Source organism: Varanus komodoensis, unplaced genomic scaffold, assembly GCF_004798865.1.
Source record: "Varanus komodoensis strain SLA01 unplaced genomic scaffold, ASM479886v1 scaffold37, whole genome shotgun sequence".
NCBI classification, from domain to species: Eukaryota; Metazoa; Chordata; class Lepidosauria; order Squamata; family Varanidae; genus Varanus; species Varanus komodoensis.
This window is the reverse complement of record NW_025335889.1, coordinates 7,358,964-7,375,084: the sequence shown is the minus strand read 5'-3', so window position 1 is coordinate 7,375,084 and position 16,121 is coordinate 7,358,964. Positions and strand designations below refer to the sequence as shown.

Here is a 16,121-nt window from a genome sequence, read left to right as displayed (position 1 = left end):
TGAGGGAATGATCAAAGTTTATAAAATTCCACACTGTGTGTGGACAGTGAAGAGAGAGAGATGTCTTTCACCTTTCACATAATACTGGAACTTAAGGGCATCAAATGAAGCTGATGTGCAGGAGATCCAGGAAGTGCTTTTTCTCCATATGATACAGTTAACCTATGGGACTTGCTGCCACAAGATTTGCTGATGGTTATTAGTTCAGATGGCTTTAAAACACGATTGGCAGATGAGGCTGTCAGTGGCTACTAGTTGTGATGGCTAAAATTACATCCAAGCTCAGAGGCAGCACGCCCGTGGATACGATACCAGTTGCTGTGAAATAGAGAAAGAGAGGGCTGTTAGCCTCATATTCCACTCATGGACTTCCTGGGGCGTCTGGTTGACCAGTGGGGGGAAGCGTTGTTGGGCAAGATAGGCCTTTGGACTGATCCAGAGGATTTCTGATGAGCATTTGGGATTGTATTGTGTAGTGCAAGATGAGAGGAATTCTTCAGTGCAGGGGAGACTCCCATTCTCTAGAGCACTTTTGTATAGGGGACCGTTGGAGCACTGTGAGTCAAATGTGTGTTGTTGTTGTTGTTGTTGTTGTTGTTATTATTATAACATTTCTATGCCGCCCCTTGCCGAAACCTCGGGGCGGCTTACAACATGATAAAATACATTGAAATACAATAGTACATAATAAATTACCATTAAATACAAAAAATACATTGATTTACAAATATAAAATTAAAATTATCAGTATAAAATAAAAATATAGGAGGAGAAAGAGAAGGAAGAAGAAGTTGCCCTGGCCAGATCATATGTTTTAACAATTGAAATGATGTTTAAATAAAAAGGTCTTTACCTGGCGCCGAAAAACCAGTAGCGACGGTGCCAGGCGGACCTCTTTGGGGAGTGAGTTCCATAGGTTGGGCGCCACCGCAGAGAAAGCCCTCCTCCGGGTACTTACTCTCCTAATTTCTTTCATGGAGGGTTCCCAGAGAAGGGACTCTCCCACAGATCTCAAAGGGCGGTCGGGCATATACGGACGTAAGCGTTCGTTCAGGTAGCCAGGACCCAAGCCGTTTAGGGCTTTATAGGTCATAATCAACACCTTGAATTGGGCCCGGGCTTCAATGGGAAGCCAGTGAAGCTGACGGAGGACTGGAGTCATGTGAGCATAACGCCCCGTCCCCGTCAGCAACCTGGCAGCTCTATTTTGCACCAATTGAAGTGTTCGGACTGTCTTCAGGGGAAGCCCCAAGTAAAGCGCGTTACAGAAGTCTAGGCGGGAAGTCACCAGCGCGTGTGTCACCGTCGCCAGGCAGTCGTACTCCAGGTAGGGGCGCAGCTGATTAATCAGCCGAAGCTGAAGGAAGGCATTCCTCGCTACCGCTGTCACCTGAGCTTCCAAAGAAAGCTCCGGGTCGAGGAGTACTCCTAAGCTGCGGACCTTATCCCTAAGAGGGAGTGTTGCACCATTCAGGACCAGGTCAAATCCACCCTCTCCGAAACCCGATCCGCCAACCAACAGGACCTCCGTCTTGTCTGGGTTGAGTTTCAGTTTATTGGCCCTCATCCATTCCCTTACCTCGGCCAAGCACCGGTTCAGCACAGCCACTGCCTCACCTGGATTTGTGGAGAACGAGAGGTAAAGCTGGGTATCATCAGCGTATTGATGATTCCGCAGCCCACACCTCCTGATGACCTCTCCCAGCGGTTTCATATAGATGTTAAATAGCAGAGGGGATAGAATGGAGCCCTGTGGTACTCCATGGCATAGCTGCCATGACGTAGAGACATGGTCCCCCAGCACTACCTTCTGGAATCGACCGTTGAGATAGGAGCGGAACCACTGCAAAGCAGTGCCTCCAACCCCCAGTCCCGCAAGTCTATCCAGAAGGATACCATGGTCGATGGTATCGAAAGCCACCGAGAGGTCCAGAAGAACCAACAGGGATGTACTCCCCCTGTCCTTCTTCCTGCACAGGTCATCGTACAGGGCGACCAAGGCAGATTCAGTACTGTACCCGGGTCTGAAGCCGGACTGAAAAGGATCCAGATAATCAGTTTCATCCAAGAGTGCTTGGAGTTGTCCCGCCACCACTCGCTCCAACACCTTGCCCAGAAATGGGATGTTGGCCACAGGTCTATAGTTAGTGGCCATCTCTGGATCCAGTGACGCTTTCTTCAGGACCGGTCGTATTACCGCCTCCTTTAAAGGGGCAGGCACTCGACCCTCCCTCAGAGAAGCGTTAACCACTTCCAAGATCCAGGTCCCAATCCCATGCTTGGAGTTATTTATTAACCAAGACGGGCAAGGATCCAATAGGCAAGTGGTGGGACGTACTCTTCCAAGCACCTTGTCCACATCATTGGGCCGCAATAATTGAAATTCCTCCAATAATTTTGGACCAGACGGTACATTGGCGACTCCTCAGAGACCTCTGATTCATTAGTGGAGTCCAGGTGTTGTTGCTGGAATGGGGGGGGGGGGGCAGGTAGAGAAGGAGGATAGAAACTCTTGAATAGACGAAATGCATCAGCCCTGCCCAGGAACTAATGGACTCCTATGACTCTTGCACAGCTTTGAAAGGATATGTTGATCTCCCAACTGCTTGTAGCCAGTATGGGAAGAAGAGCACCTGGGTTAATCTGAGGTGGGGAAGGAGACCTTCAGTGGGAGGGGAGGAGACTGAAAAACAAAAAAAATCCCCTCTAGCAAAATATGCAGGGCAAGAGGATGGAGAGGCAAAGATCACCTCCCCTACTTTTCCTACTCCTTATGGGATGTCCCTAGGCCTGCAAGTTTGGGGGCTTAAAATCATTGTCATGGGATTGTGCCCTAAATGTAGTAAATGCAGCACAAGAATGGCGATGGGCCTGAATAGGGCTTTTATGTAACATGATTTTTGTTTTTGGATAGAGAAATCTATACAGAATATTGACGCTGGGTTTTCCTACTGAAGTGTGGCACCTCTTGCACTAGGAAATGAGTGTTATTTCTAAGTGCATTACAACATATAATTTGGGAATACATAATGCACAAAGGTTTATAACATTGATAGAGTGGCAGAGTTCCAGAGATGGCGAGCACAAGGCAGTGTTTCAGAAATTGGTTGTGTGGATATCAGTAGATTCTGTACCATGTGAGTTCACTTGGTTTAGAGAATTGGGAGCAAGGGACATAATTTGCCCCTCCTCCTGTTTATGTGACATTTGCCTATTGGTCGGTTCTGGTTGACATTAACCAGGAAATTAAGCAAGAAGAGAGAAGGCAGTTCTGGCTCACCACGAGGGCATGCTCAGAAATGAGCCACAGAGTTTTCCTAAGTACCAATGCAGCTGTATCAGTATGTTTACTCGCTGTTTACAGATGCTGGAAAATTTAGATGTTATGGACAATTGTGGTCATCAAAAAACAACAAAAAAGCTCCATCCAAACCTCATGTGCAAAGTGGATGCAATTGCTATGATGACTCTGAAATTTCCTAATATTCTTTCGGAAGCTGTTGTACTTCATGCAGAAGAAGACGAGGAAGACCAGCTGTGAGATGGGTTGATTCCATAAAGGAAGCCACAGCCTTGAGTTTACAGGGCTGTCAAGGATGAGAGCATGCTTTCATTTTTGAGGGCATGCTTTCATAGGGTCTCTCTAAGTCACAGACTACTTGGCAGTATTTATTTGTTTAAAACATTTCTATGCCGCCCCATTCGCAAAGAGCCTCGAGGCAGCTTACAAAACAGACACAATGCACACAATTAACCTAAAAAATTTGGAGACATCTTAGCACAATATAAAGCCCAATAAATAGTCAAATTAACAATTAAAATAACTTTTAAATAAAAAATAAGTACATAAGAATAGCAAAGATATTTTTAGTTTTTCATGAGAAACATTGTTAAAGGTACAGTTCTGACATTTGGGGCATTTAATTTACCTCATGAATACTGCCTTCTCACCCACACAAAGCTAAATTTGTTTGTCTAATGCAACATCTTCTCTTCCAGCTGCAAAGCACATGGGATGCTTTCATGGTATTTAATTATCAAGTCAATTGACTGTATTGTTTTTGTGTGCATGACTATGCTTTTCCTATAATTTTAGTGTATTGGGCTATTCTGATATCTCTTTAAGCAGAAGAGACAAGGTAAACATTATTTTATCAATATTGGAAGGAAGTAATGGAAAAAGTGGAGCAGTGGATTATTTTAAGTAGCATGAGTATAACAAAGGATAATATGCTGTGTTTATGTGTATTAATGGCCATACTACTCCATCAGAAAAAAAAAGGCTAAACTCACTTAGGGTAATAATTAAGATTGAATAAGATGTCAAAAGCCATAAGCAAGCTTGGAGTTCTTTATTTCATGCTGGATGTTAGACACTGCAAAAGGAAGAGGAACAAATCAGGAAAAAAATTTTGGGTATGTTATATGAACCTCTTAAAATGTATTTAAGAGAATACAGTAAGAAATAATTAGGATTCAGTGAACTTGCTTGGAGAAGGGGTTTAGGCTGATGGAGAGAATCGTGAACACAGCATCTGAGACAGTTGAGTCCTTGTTGACTGTACTGCATCAAGGTTGCTTTTTGAGGAATGCTAACATGAAAGTGAAGTACTGTGGGAAAGTGAAGAATGTATTCTCTGCATGCTTTGCATAACTCATTCTAGCATACAAAATAGTTGCGGAAGAGTGTTTGCTGCTAAGGTTCTGATCAGTTTTCCTTGTGTTTTTTTCCCTTCTTTCCCCCTCCGAATAGGAGTTGAACTCTTCAGTTGCCACCTCTGCCTTTGCTTTCAGCCATATCTATCCCCCGAGTGGCTCTCTCAGCACTGTCTAATGTTTTTCTCCAAGTCTCTTTTTAGCATGGATGTTTCACTCTGTGTGATAGTGTTGGATGAGTCAGAAATGCTTTCCTTACAAAATATAAAATAAAAATGAATACAGTCCTATTTTATTTCCCTTCCAAAAAATGAAGGATCTTTCTAGCTGCAGATCATAGGGGGGAAATGGGGCAAGGTCCTGTGTCCTACTGCCTTGGTTTCTGTTGCCCACACAATCTATTTTTCTACATCTGTACCTTAACCGTATTAAACTACAGATTCCAAGTCAGAGGTAGAATGCCCAGTTTTATTTCTCAGGATTGAAAAGTTTGCCACGATGCCCTAAAAACAAAGCTTTCGACATTCAGTCATACCTAGCAGGAAATGAATGCACTCATAGTTTGCAGAAGATAATATTTAGGTTGCAGTTTTATGTGCAACTGTATGGGAATAAATTATATTTGCATTTACTGGAGTTTCTAAATAATTCCCCAGATCTTGATTTAGATTATTAAATGAATCACGCTTTCTCCCAAACACTACCTTTTTGCTGACATAAGAAAGTCCTCCATAAATACTACATATAACCTTTCAGTCTGTGGACACATACCAGCACTTTTCAATTCACAGCCTTTTTTCTTCTCTCTCCAAAGTATAGATAGAGAGAGAGAGAGAAAAGATGAATCTTAAGCCGGATACAGTTTCTTTAAACTCCTTTGACCAGATTGCTCACTATGGACCACAGTTTAAAGAATTTAAGGATGTCAATTAGACTAGAATCTGATTGAAATTGTAATAAGTCCTGTACCTCTGGAAGGAAGGGTGGAGGAGAAGTCCTGGTCACTAGACAATGCCCTGCATGAAAGAATTGGTTAAATTCATCAAATCAGTAGAATTGCTGCACCTCATTCATTGGCCCAGGGTTCATATTTTCACCACAGGTTTGACTGTATGTTGTCCTGAAGATGTTGTTGGACTCTAACCTGAATCAGCCACTCTCAGTCAAGGCCAACAACATTTGGAGTCTTAGCCACTAACATTTGGAGGACCTAGGGTTGTCTTTTCTTTGACTGGAAGGCATGATGTGACTGGATCTGCTATTTGGTGTTGTTGTTAGTTGCAATGTTGTGTCCAACCCATCACGACCCCGTGGACAACACTCCTCCAGGCCTTCCTGTCCTCCACCTTCCCCCAGAATCCACTTAAGCTCACACTGACTGCTTCAGTGACTCCATCTAGCCACCTCATCCTCTGCCATCCCCTTCTTCTTTTGCCATCTATTGTTCCCAGCATTAGGCTCTTCTCCAGGGAGTCCTTCCTTCTCATTAGGTAGCCAAAGTATTTGAGTTTCATCTTCAGTAACTGGCCTTCTAAAGAGCAGTCAGGGTTGATCTTCTCTAGGACTGACTGGTTTGATCGCCTTGCAGTCCAAGGGACGTGAAAAGCTTTCCGGTTGCATTTCTGCATTTCTGGCAATTGTTAAGCTCCACCACAGAAAAAGGAAAAGAAAGACCCTATGAAGATGTATAGTATCAAGTACATGCATTGAATTTAGAACTGCTGAAGCTGTATTCCCATTTTGAAGAAAGTGCCTTTATTTATTCACATATTTACATGCTGCATATAATTGCCAAAGACATTCTTTGAAAAGTCATGCTTATGCTTAATCTGATATCTATGCTGTCATTGTACAACTTGGCTACCATGGGGTTTTTTTCCATGAGATCTCCAACTTCCATTCTAACAAGTTGCCTTTCAGATATGAAAAACCAATTTGATAAGTCATGCCTAGTTGGCTGCATTTTTCACAGGTAACCCCTAGCTATGCTGAATTATACCTTGGAGAAGTAGCATCCACTGTAAGACTCTTCTACAGAAAAAGCTCTTCACTTAATCTAAAGTTGTCATGTGCAACTAGGCCAATCCAAAAGTGTCACTGCAGATGGCTTGTGTGAAAGTGGAACTGTTCTTTGTGATTTGTGCAGGAGAGAGAGTGACCTAATTAATGCCAGATTCAATCCATGGCACAAAATTCCCCATTAATATCATTTTTTTCCATCTTCAATGATTTGTTTTCATTTTCATTTGGGTGATCTGTTTATTTCCTACTGTACAAAATACTTATTTGTATTTTGTTTTATTTTATTTTTCTTATTTATGTAAGCTGTCCTGAGGATATGCGATGGACGGCATACAAATACTCTAAATAAATAAATACAAATGTTTTGATGGAATATTAGTGTTTTGCTTTAACATACTTTGCTGCATTTAATTCAAACTTATGGAAGGTTATCAGAAATGATATTTGAAAGGAAAAAAAGTTATGAAGGACCAACAGGCCAAAGGTCCATCTATTCTAACATGCTCACACAGTGGCTAGCCAGCTGCCTAGTGGAAGCCTTTAAGCAGGACGTCAGTGCCACAGAACCTCCTTGCCCAAGTTCCCCAGCAAGGCATACTGCTTATGATACAAAAGCCATCAGGACTAGTAGCCCTTGGTAACCTTATTTTCCATTAATGTGTCCAGTCCCCTTTTAAAGCCATCCAAATTAGCAGCCATCACTACATCTTGTGGAAGTGAATTCCATAGATTTGACTAGGCCATTTGTGAAGAAGCACTTCCTTTATCCATCCCAAATCTCACACTGATCAGCTTCATGGGATGAGCCTGGGTGCTACTATTATGGAAGAGGAAGAAAACTTCTCTGCACCTTGTGCAATTTGATAGACCTCTATCATGTCTCCCCCTGTTCATGTTTTTTTCTAAACTAGACTCTCCTAAATGTTGTAACCTTCCCTCATGACAAATTTACTGCAGCTCCTCTTTTCTTTTTGTCACTTTTCTGAGGATATTGTAGAGTTGGAAAAAGTTAAGAAACCAGAAGGGTCCTTGGTTGCTCTCCTGTCTCATTTCATAATTCCTTCTTCTGTCTTCCTTCGCTTTTATCTAATGACTCTAGTCTAGGATTTGGCCAGCTCAGACTTGTGGGTGTTACTGCACAAAAGTCATACACATAAAATTAAAGAATTCTGTTCTGCATATCAGAACTGTGCAGTAGTCCTCCCACACAAAAACCCACTTCTGATCACCCCAAGTTTCCTTCCATTTGTCCTCAGTATAATTTAGAGTAGGGGCAGTCATTTGTCACTGTTATTTGGGTGGGGAAGTGGAGGGGGGAAGTCAGAAATCTTAGCTGAGCTCCTGCAAAATGCCCAGAGATTTACCAGTTGATCCTTGTCTAATTTTTTACTCATCTTTGCCCTATTCTGCAGCCATGCTGACATTGAACATTTCCATATAGCCTGAATTCCTGACCCTGCCTAATCTTGGAAGCTAAGCAGGGTTGGGCCTGGTGAAAATATGGATGGGTGATTTGAGTCCTGTATGGAACCTGATGGCCTGCTAGGTCACTTACAATTGTATGATTCTATGAGTTGATGTTAGGTATAGATGCTTTTGCCAAGAGTCCCAAATGCAAGAATCCCTGTAGCCTGGGAAGAGTAGCAGTGGGCTATTGTCATATCATGATTGTGGATTCTCGGTAGCATCTGCTTGACCACTGTGTGGAGCAGGCTGCTGGATCAGTAGGGCTCTTCTTGAGTGTGCATGTGTTCAAAATGAAGTAAATAGGCGAACTGAGTAATCTGTTCACAGGAAGGCTCCTTATACCGAGTATGGTCTTCGTGTATTTCAACAGGTCACCACAGCTGAGCAGACCAGACTTGAAAGAGCTACTCTGTTTTTTCCTGCAATTTGAGGTCCACCAACAAAAATTAGATGAAAAATGGTGGCTTTAGTAGTGGAGCTAATTGTTCTACTGCCTGAGATAATGAACCTCAAAAATATGAACCAACCTGTATTTGTATTACTGCAGAATCACGTAACACAAAAAGCTAAAACTGACCAGCAGAACTGTACAAAGACCTAGTCAAAGGCAACCAGTCTGCATTCATAATTTGCATGGAAAGAACACTGAGGCCAAAAGAACTGTGATGCGCGCTATACCAGCCATTTGCTTCTAATTTTACTTGCTGCTGGTTTGCTTGTAGTCAGAAACACCAATCTAGAATGCAAATAAGAATGCAATAAATTCTGGTCTAGTCTTTGCCCATCACTGACTGATGACAGTTATCTAGACTTTCAGACAGGACTTTTCTAGCCCTATCTGGGAAAGCCAGAGGCCAGCAGATCTCTCAGTGCAAAGGCATTGCCCTTTCCAAGTAGAGAGTGCATCCAACATGTTGCTTTGAGGTAGAATTTTTCAGATAAAGTGAAAGTCTACTTTATCACAGTAGATAAAGTGTGTGTGTTTCGTTTCTGTGGTAGAGATTGGGCTAGAGCTTGTTCAGTCATTCAGGATTTAGTGGCTTGGTATGCCGAGTCCAGATGTTATGTCTGCAAAAACAAAGAATCCCCATATTTTTGTGTAATTCATGACCTCTAAGTATGTTGTTCATACATGATGATTGCATATATTATATAAACATGTAAACCTCACCCATCAGTAGTGCCAGTTTTCTATGTTATCATTTATCTTTCTATAAATTTGTGATGCTTTGGAATCCTTGACATTGCCAGGTTGCTGGAATACTTTTAAATTCCTAGTCAAACGTTAATGCCTCAAGAGACAAAATAAGACAAGAAAACAACAAACATTGTTATGATTTAATGGTTTTGACAAATGAATAGTTAAATAGAGGGTTGGCTGGATGATCATATCCAAACCAGAGAGAGAGTGGGGGTGGGCGGGGGGAGAGGTAGAAATTAGTTCAGAGATTATTGTTCTGGGATAATTGAGCATGTAAAAGAGACTTTTTAGCATTCAGTGTTTTTCAGAGTACATCCAGTTTCAATATTTAGATAAGGTACAAAGGCCTGATTGAATGCCTGAATGTAACTGAATATACAGGTGTTGGGGTAAATGCTTTTCTTGTTGTTGTAGAAAAAGTTTTAAAAAGTTAGCACATAAAGTATCAAGTTAGAATGGATCAGTTCAAGATCATACTGCTTGGTTTTGACTGGCATAAGGTGTAGATGATAATTTTCTGGTTCTTTCCCTCCCTCTCCCTCCTCTTTCTCTCCAGGTTCCACCATGTGCTCTTCAGATTCTAGCGAGTGCCGGTCCTCACATTGCAGTCATATAATATTCTCTTAGTGCAAGATACACGTTACAGGTTGTCCAGTGGAAGTGTGGCTGATTCACTGGCCCATTTGCAGAAGGAATGGACACCCACATGGACTTGCTGACAGAGCTCCAACTGTTGGATAAGGTCCCCACACTAGAGAGGCTGCGGGCAGCTCAGAAGCGCAGGGCTCAGCAGCTAAAGAAGTGGGCACAGTATGAGAAGGAGATGCAGCACAAGAAGAGGAAACACGAGAAAAAGAGAAACGTGGTCAGCCGCAAGAAGGTTTCTTTTGAGGCCAGTGTTGCCCTTCTGGAAGCTTCATTAAGGAATGATATTGAAGAAGGTAAGAAGTGCTGAAAGTTCCCATACCGTGTCTAAGAGTTTCTCCCAGTTTGGTGCTGGGAGCACCCCGTGTGGTGTTGGGACCACAACTCCCATAGTCTCAGCCAGTGAAATCCCAGTTGGCTGGGATTATAGGAACCGAGATCCCAAAATATATGAACAGTGTCAAGTAGGGAAGGGCAAACAGACAACTGATGTGTGGATATAAACATAAGAGCGTCCAGGGCTCTCACTGGCTATGGAGGTGATAAAAGGTTTTGCCCCTAAAGCCAGAAGCACCACACCCATACTCTTTTAAGCGGAGAGGTTGTTTTTTTCAGTCCAACTGTTCAGAGAGATTTGCACCTTCCACGGCTTTGTTTTCTATGCTGGCCCTCATTCTGCTGCCATCTGTACTCTCTATGTTGCCATTACTGTTAGTTCATCAAGTTTGCAGCTTGGAGGTCTCTTGGATGCAGTGCTGTATGTGGAAGGACAAGTGGTGGGGCTTGGCTAGCAGTTGCCCTGTACCAGTTTAGTTGAGTAGGGTTGCCAGCTGGGATCCTATGTAGCCTCAGTTACTTATGAATGATTGGCATCAAGGCTGGACTCCTGTCATATGCTCGGTGTGGAGCTGCTTTGAAGACTGGCTGGAAACTTCAGCTGGTGTGAAATGCTTTCTCTAAGATGTTGGTGGCTGCTTGCAGGGCCATCAGTACATGTGAAATCAATGCTGAGCCCATGGCATAGTTTACTGGTGCATTTCGAGTCCCATTTCGGTGTAATGGTACTGATTTTTAAAGCTTAGAATGGTTTCAGGCAAAGTTATTTGAAGGAGTGCTTTCATATGGATTTGCCTAGCTTCAAGAAGAACTGGAGGCTCTGCCTTTGCACCCTCATGTGTGATCAGTTAGGTTGGCAGGCATGGAGGGCTGTGGAAATCTCTTCTAGCTGAGGTATGCCCACCTTTACAGGACTGTAAATGGGCTCTGAACGATCATTTGTTTTGAGCTGTTTCCTTTTTGTCTCGACTTGTTTCGTTTCTTCTTGTCTCGTCTCACTTCACTTTGTTTCTGTTCAATTTTTATAACCTATTTTCAAATACATCATTCTCATCAACAACAAAAAGGGGAAGAAAGGTTAGAGGAAGAAAGAACATATCTTAAAACAGATCCATACACAGTAATCATTTGCATCACCCCTGATATGGAAAAAGAAAGAAAAAGAGCTGAGAAGAATTTAACGTTTCCATTTCAAACATATGCACCACTATAAGCGATCAATTTATCTATAGTGCTGTGCAGAAGTAGTCACTCCTCTTTGACTTTTCCACATTTTGTGGTTTTTACAAGCTGGAACTGCAATGGATTTAGTTGTCCTTGTTAACACCTGATGTTCACAAGATACCAAGCACTGTGAAGCTGATGGTGTTTTTATTCTGGCACAAAAGTTAAGTAAACAAAAACAAACCAACACTTGTGGGTTACATAAGTATCCACCTCCTGAGTCAGTACTTGTTAGAAGTACATTGGCCAGCAATTACAGCTCCAAGTCTTTTTGGAGAGGTCTCTGCTGGCTTTGTACTTTGAGATTCAGCAGTGTCTGCGCATTCTTCCTGGCAAGACTGCTTTGGCTCTGTCAAGTTGGACGGGCACCATTGACTCACAGCAGCTTTCAAGTCTTGCCACAGATTCTGCTTTGACTGGGCTCTTCTGAGACATTCAGATCCTTGTTTTGAAACCATCCCAATGTTACTTGGGCTGTGTGTTTAGGGTCATCATCCTTCTGGAAGAAGGTGAACCTCTGCTCCAGCCCCAGATTCATTTCAGGTTTTCCTCTAGAATTGCCCTGCAGTTGACTCCATTCGTTTTGTCCTCAATCTTAATTGCATTCTCAGTACCTGCCAAGGAAAAGCATCCCCACAGCATGGTGTTGCCACCCCCATGCCTTACTGTGGAGATCATGTTCTCAGGGCTAGGAGCACTGATAGATTACTGTTAGAAAGTTCTGTGTTGGTGTCATCGAGACTAGAGAACTCTTTCCCACATGTTCCAAATAGGCTTCGATATGGATTTGTTTCTGCACTGGCTTTCTTCTTTAAAGCCCAGATCTGTGGAACATCTGGGTGATAACTGTCCCAAGCATTGTTATTTCCATCTCAGCTGTGGATCTGTCCAGCTCCTTCAGATTTACCACTGGCCTCTTGGTTGCTTCTCTGACTTAAAGTCCTTTTTACCCTTCCACTGAGTGTTGGTGGACAGTCTCCTCTAGGCAGAGTCATGGCTGAACCATATTCTTTCCATTTTGAAAAATGAATTTGATGGAGCTCGAGGATATGCTCATACTATCGATAGAGAATTTTTAAAATAACCAAACCCTGATTAGGGATTCTATAGAACTTTATTCTAGAGTTGTTTCCATAGTTCCTTGGTCTGCGTGGTGCTGTTTGTTTAGACATTCCCTGCAAATTCTCTGGGGCTTTTCAGAGCAGGTGCATTTAGTTTGAGACCTTTGCTAATGAAATTGCACACTGGTGAACTTTTTTCAGCTACTTGTACTGACGTCTGGAGGCAGTGGTTGCACTAAAGCTTATTTAGACATGTTAGAGCAAAGGGGTATGCATGAGTGAATACTTCTGCAATCCCCAAAGGTCAGTTTTTTTTTTTTTTACTCAACTTTTGTAGCACAATAAAAATATTTTGCACCTTCACAGCACTGAGCATCTTGTGTATATCAGGTGGTAACAGTGCCTATTAAATCCTTTTCAATTTTAGATTGTAACACAGCAAAATGTGGGAAAGTCAAATGGAAGTGAATATTTCTGGAACACACTGTAAATAAACATGCCCTAATGAGAAGTTATGATGCTGTTGGTCTAAATTGATACTGAAATAGTTATTATTTTATCAGCTTTATGTGCTGGCCTAGGTGATAGATTTTAATTTTTATTCTTGTTGATTCCCACATTTTTATGATTTTCCTGCTTTTTTAAAAAGATGGTTGATTATGTATTCACTGTTTATAGATGGGGCTTGATGTATGTTATATAAGTCATTCTACTTTAAATATTCTGTACAAAATATAAGGTCTATTTCTACAGTGTCTTGTGGTAGTTAAGACATCACACAGGGCCTATTTCATTTCCATAGAAACTTTAGAATAGCTTAATTTGTCCTAACCTGACAATACAAATAACTTTGTATTTTAAATAGCTGGGAGAAATACTTAAAGACCATTATCTGCCTAAGAATTGCTCTCAGCCGCTAGTCTGGCACTCGGAGCCATTGACCATCAGTGAGCAGACAATACTGAGCCAGTTAGACAAATAGTCTGGCTCAGTGGCATTCTGTACATCTAAAAATTGGGACTGGATTTGAAGATTCCTGTTCAGATTATTCAAATCAGAAGCAAATGAGGTTTTGAATGTGGCTCATGATTTTTAAAGGAGGATTTTGCAGACCTGTGGATTTTTGGATTTTGCCTGAAGTGAAACTGGTGAATTATCTGAGCAATGTTGAAGCAAGGCAATAGAGGTTTGTTAAGAAGGGTGAAAATAGTTGGAAAAGGGGCAAAGGAAGTTTCACACATCCTTCATGTGTCTCTGGACAGCTGAGTTTTGTTGTTGGTCTGAATGAATATTGGTCATGAAGATGAATATTTTATGAAAGCTTGAAGCTACTTCTACTTTTAAGATTCCTGTTTTACAATGTTTGAATGGTTTTGTTCCACATTCGGCAGACTTTAGAAATCACGTTCTTCTGTGTGTGCATGCATGTTTATATATATAAAATGCAAAGGAGGATTATGTAAGCCGCCTTTGGTTCCTTGTAAGAAAAAAGTAAGATTATAAATAGGAAAAGCAGAATATAGGGAATGCACATACACAGATGAAATGCTTAAGTCCTGCAAAAACAAGCAAACAAAAACATATCTGTAAAGGGAAGAAGTGGGGTGCCCTAAATCCCAGCAGGTGGGGTAAAAGGTTGCCCAGACTGAACACCAATCCAGCAAGGTAGGCCTCCAGCACTGCTTTATCTCCAGCTCAGCCTGAGCCAGAGCACTCTCAGACTTAACTGGTCACTCTTAAAGCCCATGAAACAAAGTCCAGAAGCAGCAACTTCAGTTTCAAAGCCCTAAACCAAAACAATATTTCTGGATTTAACACAAAGGCTTATTTGAAATGAAGCACACGTCTTTGATTATGATGAGGGCAAGCTTATTTGTGGAAAGAGAAAAAAGGGAAAGAGAGGCACAGAACAGTCAAATAGCTTAACAGGCAAGTTTGGAAATAGTACTTATAGGGCAAAACAATAAAGCTGGCTAAATTTATCTATATAGCTGCATGAGTATTCTATAAATCAGGACTCGGTGACCCTTCAGTCAAAACCTGTCCTTAGGAAGGTCTCTTTTCTCTCCAGTTTTAGACCCAAGTGCTCTGGTAAAGCTAAGGTTATCCATATTAGTCAATCATAAACTGGCTGAAACATTCTTCTCAGGCATTTTGATCAGGAAGGTAGAAAATCCCTACCAATGCTCAGCTTGAACTCATTCATCCCCATCGATGAGACTGCTGCTGTGCCCTTAGAGGCAGAGGGACTGGGTCTTCACTTCTGCAGATGACCTAGCAAGGGAGTGCAGGGCAGGCCCAAGCTTTCAGCATGGAACTTTTTCAGGCTGGTGAGGCACAGCAAGAACATGGATCTCTTGACAATATAATAGAATTTATACCATATGCTCCCTTATATGGCTGGGCTGTTTTGCTGAAATTGCTGATTGGTTTGGTCAGTCAGAATCTGATTTGGATGTTGTTTAGACTATAGCCGGATCCATTAGAAGAATTAGTATAGCTTGAAAGGAAATACCATGTATGTCTAAATTAGACAACAAATTGTTTAGAAGCTGAGAGGAAGATGAAAGTAGGATTAGCCCAGATATTTCCCTGCTTGCCTCCCTCATTAGGCATAAATTGTTCAACTAGGACAAGACAATAGGACCCCATGGTGCAATCAAGATCTAAGGATTGGATTGTTGGAGGGAAGATGATATCTTTAAAATGATGTCAGAAGTAGAATGAGGAAAGGCAAAACCTTTTATTTTTTCAGTGTCTGTGCACTTTAGATATTTTTTTAATATCAGATGTTTGGAAGCAGTTTTAAAAGTTGTTGGAAAACAAATGTCAGGAAATGACATCTGAAGGCTTTTAAAATGTTTTATGATGATGAGCATAGTCTTGAATAACAGAAAATAATCTGAGAATAATGGGGAAATATTTGTAACTGAAATGTACATCCGGCAATGTTAAGGTTTACTGTTGAGATCTGAAAGAGCTTTCTTTTGAGAATTATCACAGTAGAACCAGATAAGCCTCCTTGGTTTCCTTGCAACAGGAGAAAAGGCAAAATACGTATGTAATTGAAAAGTTATTATCTGTTAATGTTATCTGAAACCCTATTGACTCAATGTAAGTACGCTAGTTACTTTTCCAGGACTTGATATATAGGCAGCCAGCCCAACATATGATGCTGCCTAAAGGCTAAAGTGATGCAGGTAAAGGAGGAGAGTGCAAAAGTTGGCTTGAAACTCAACATTAAGAAAACTAAGATCATGGCATCCAGTCCTCTCACTTCCTGGCAAATAGATGGGGAACAAATGGAGGTAGTGACAGATTTTATTTTCCTGGGCTCCAAGATCACCGCAGACAGGGACTGCAGCCAAGAAATTAAAAGACGCTTGCTCCTTGGAAGGAAAGCTATGGCAAATCTAGACAGCATACTAAAAAGCAGAGACATCACCCTGCCAACAAAAGTGCGTATAGTCAAAGCTATGGTTTTCCCAGTTGCAATGTATGGCTGTGAA

General features: G+C 41.7%; 1 protein-coding gene across 1 annotated transcript in view; it reads left to right on the top strand.

Annotated features, from left to right (window-relative positions):
- PPP1R16B (protein phosphatase 1 regulatory subunit 16B) overlaps positions 1 to 16,121 on the top strand; it is a 119,483-nt gene that overhangs the window by 34,937 nt on the left and 68,425 nt on the right. Inside the window, exon 2 of the mRNA XM_044440241.1 lies at positions 9,903 to 10,287. Within this exon, the coding sequence (XP_044296176.1) occupies positions 10,041 to 10,287 (247 nt within the window). The 5' untranslated portion in view covers positions 9,903 to 10,040. The remainder of the gene's footprint in view (positions 1 to 9,902; positions 10,288 to 16,121) is intronic.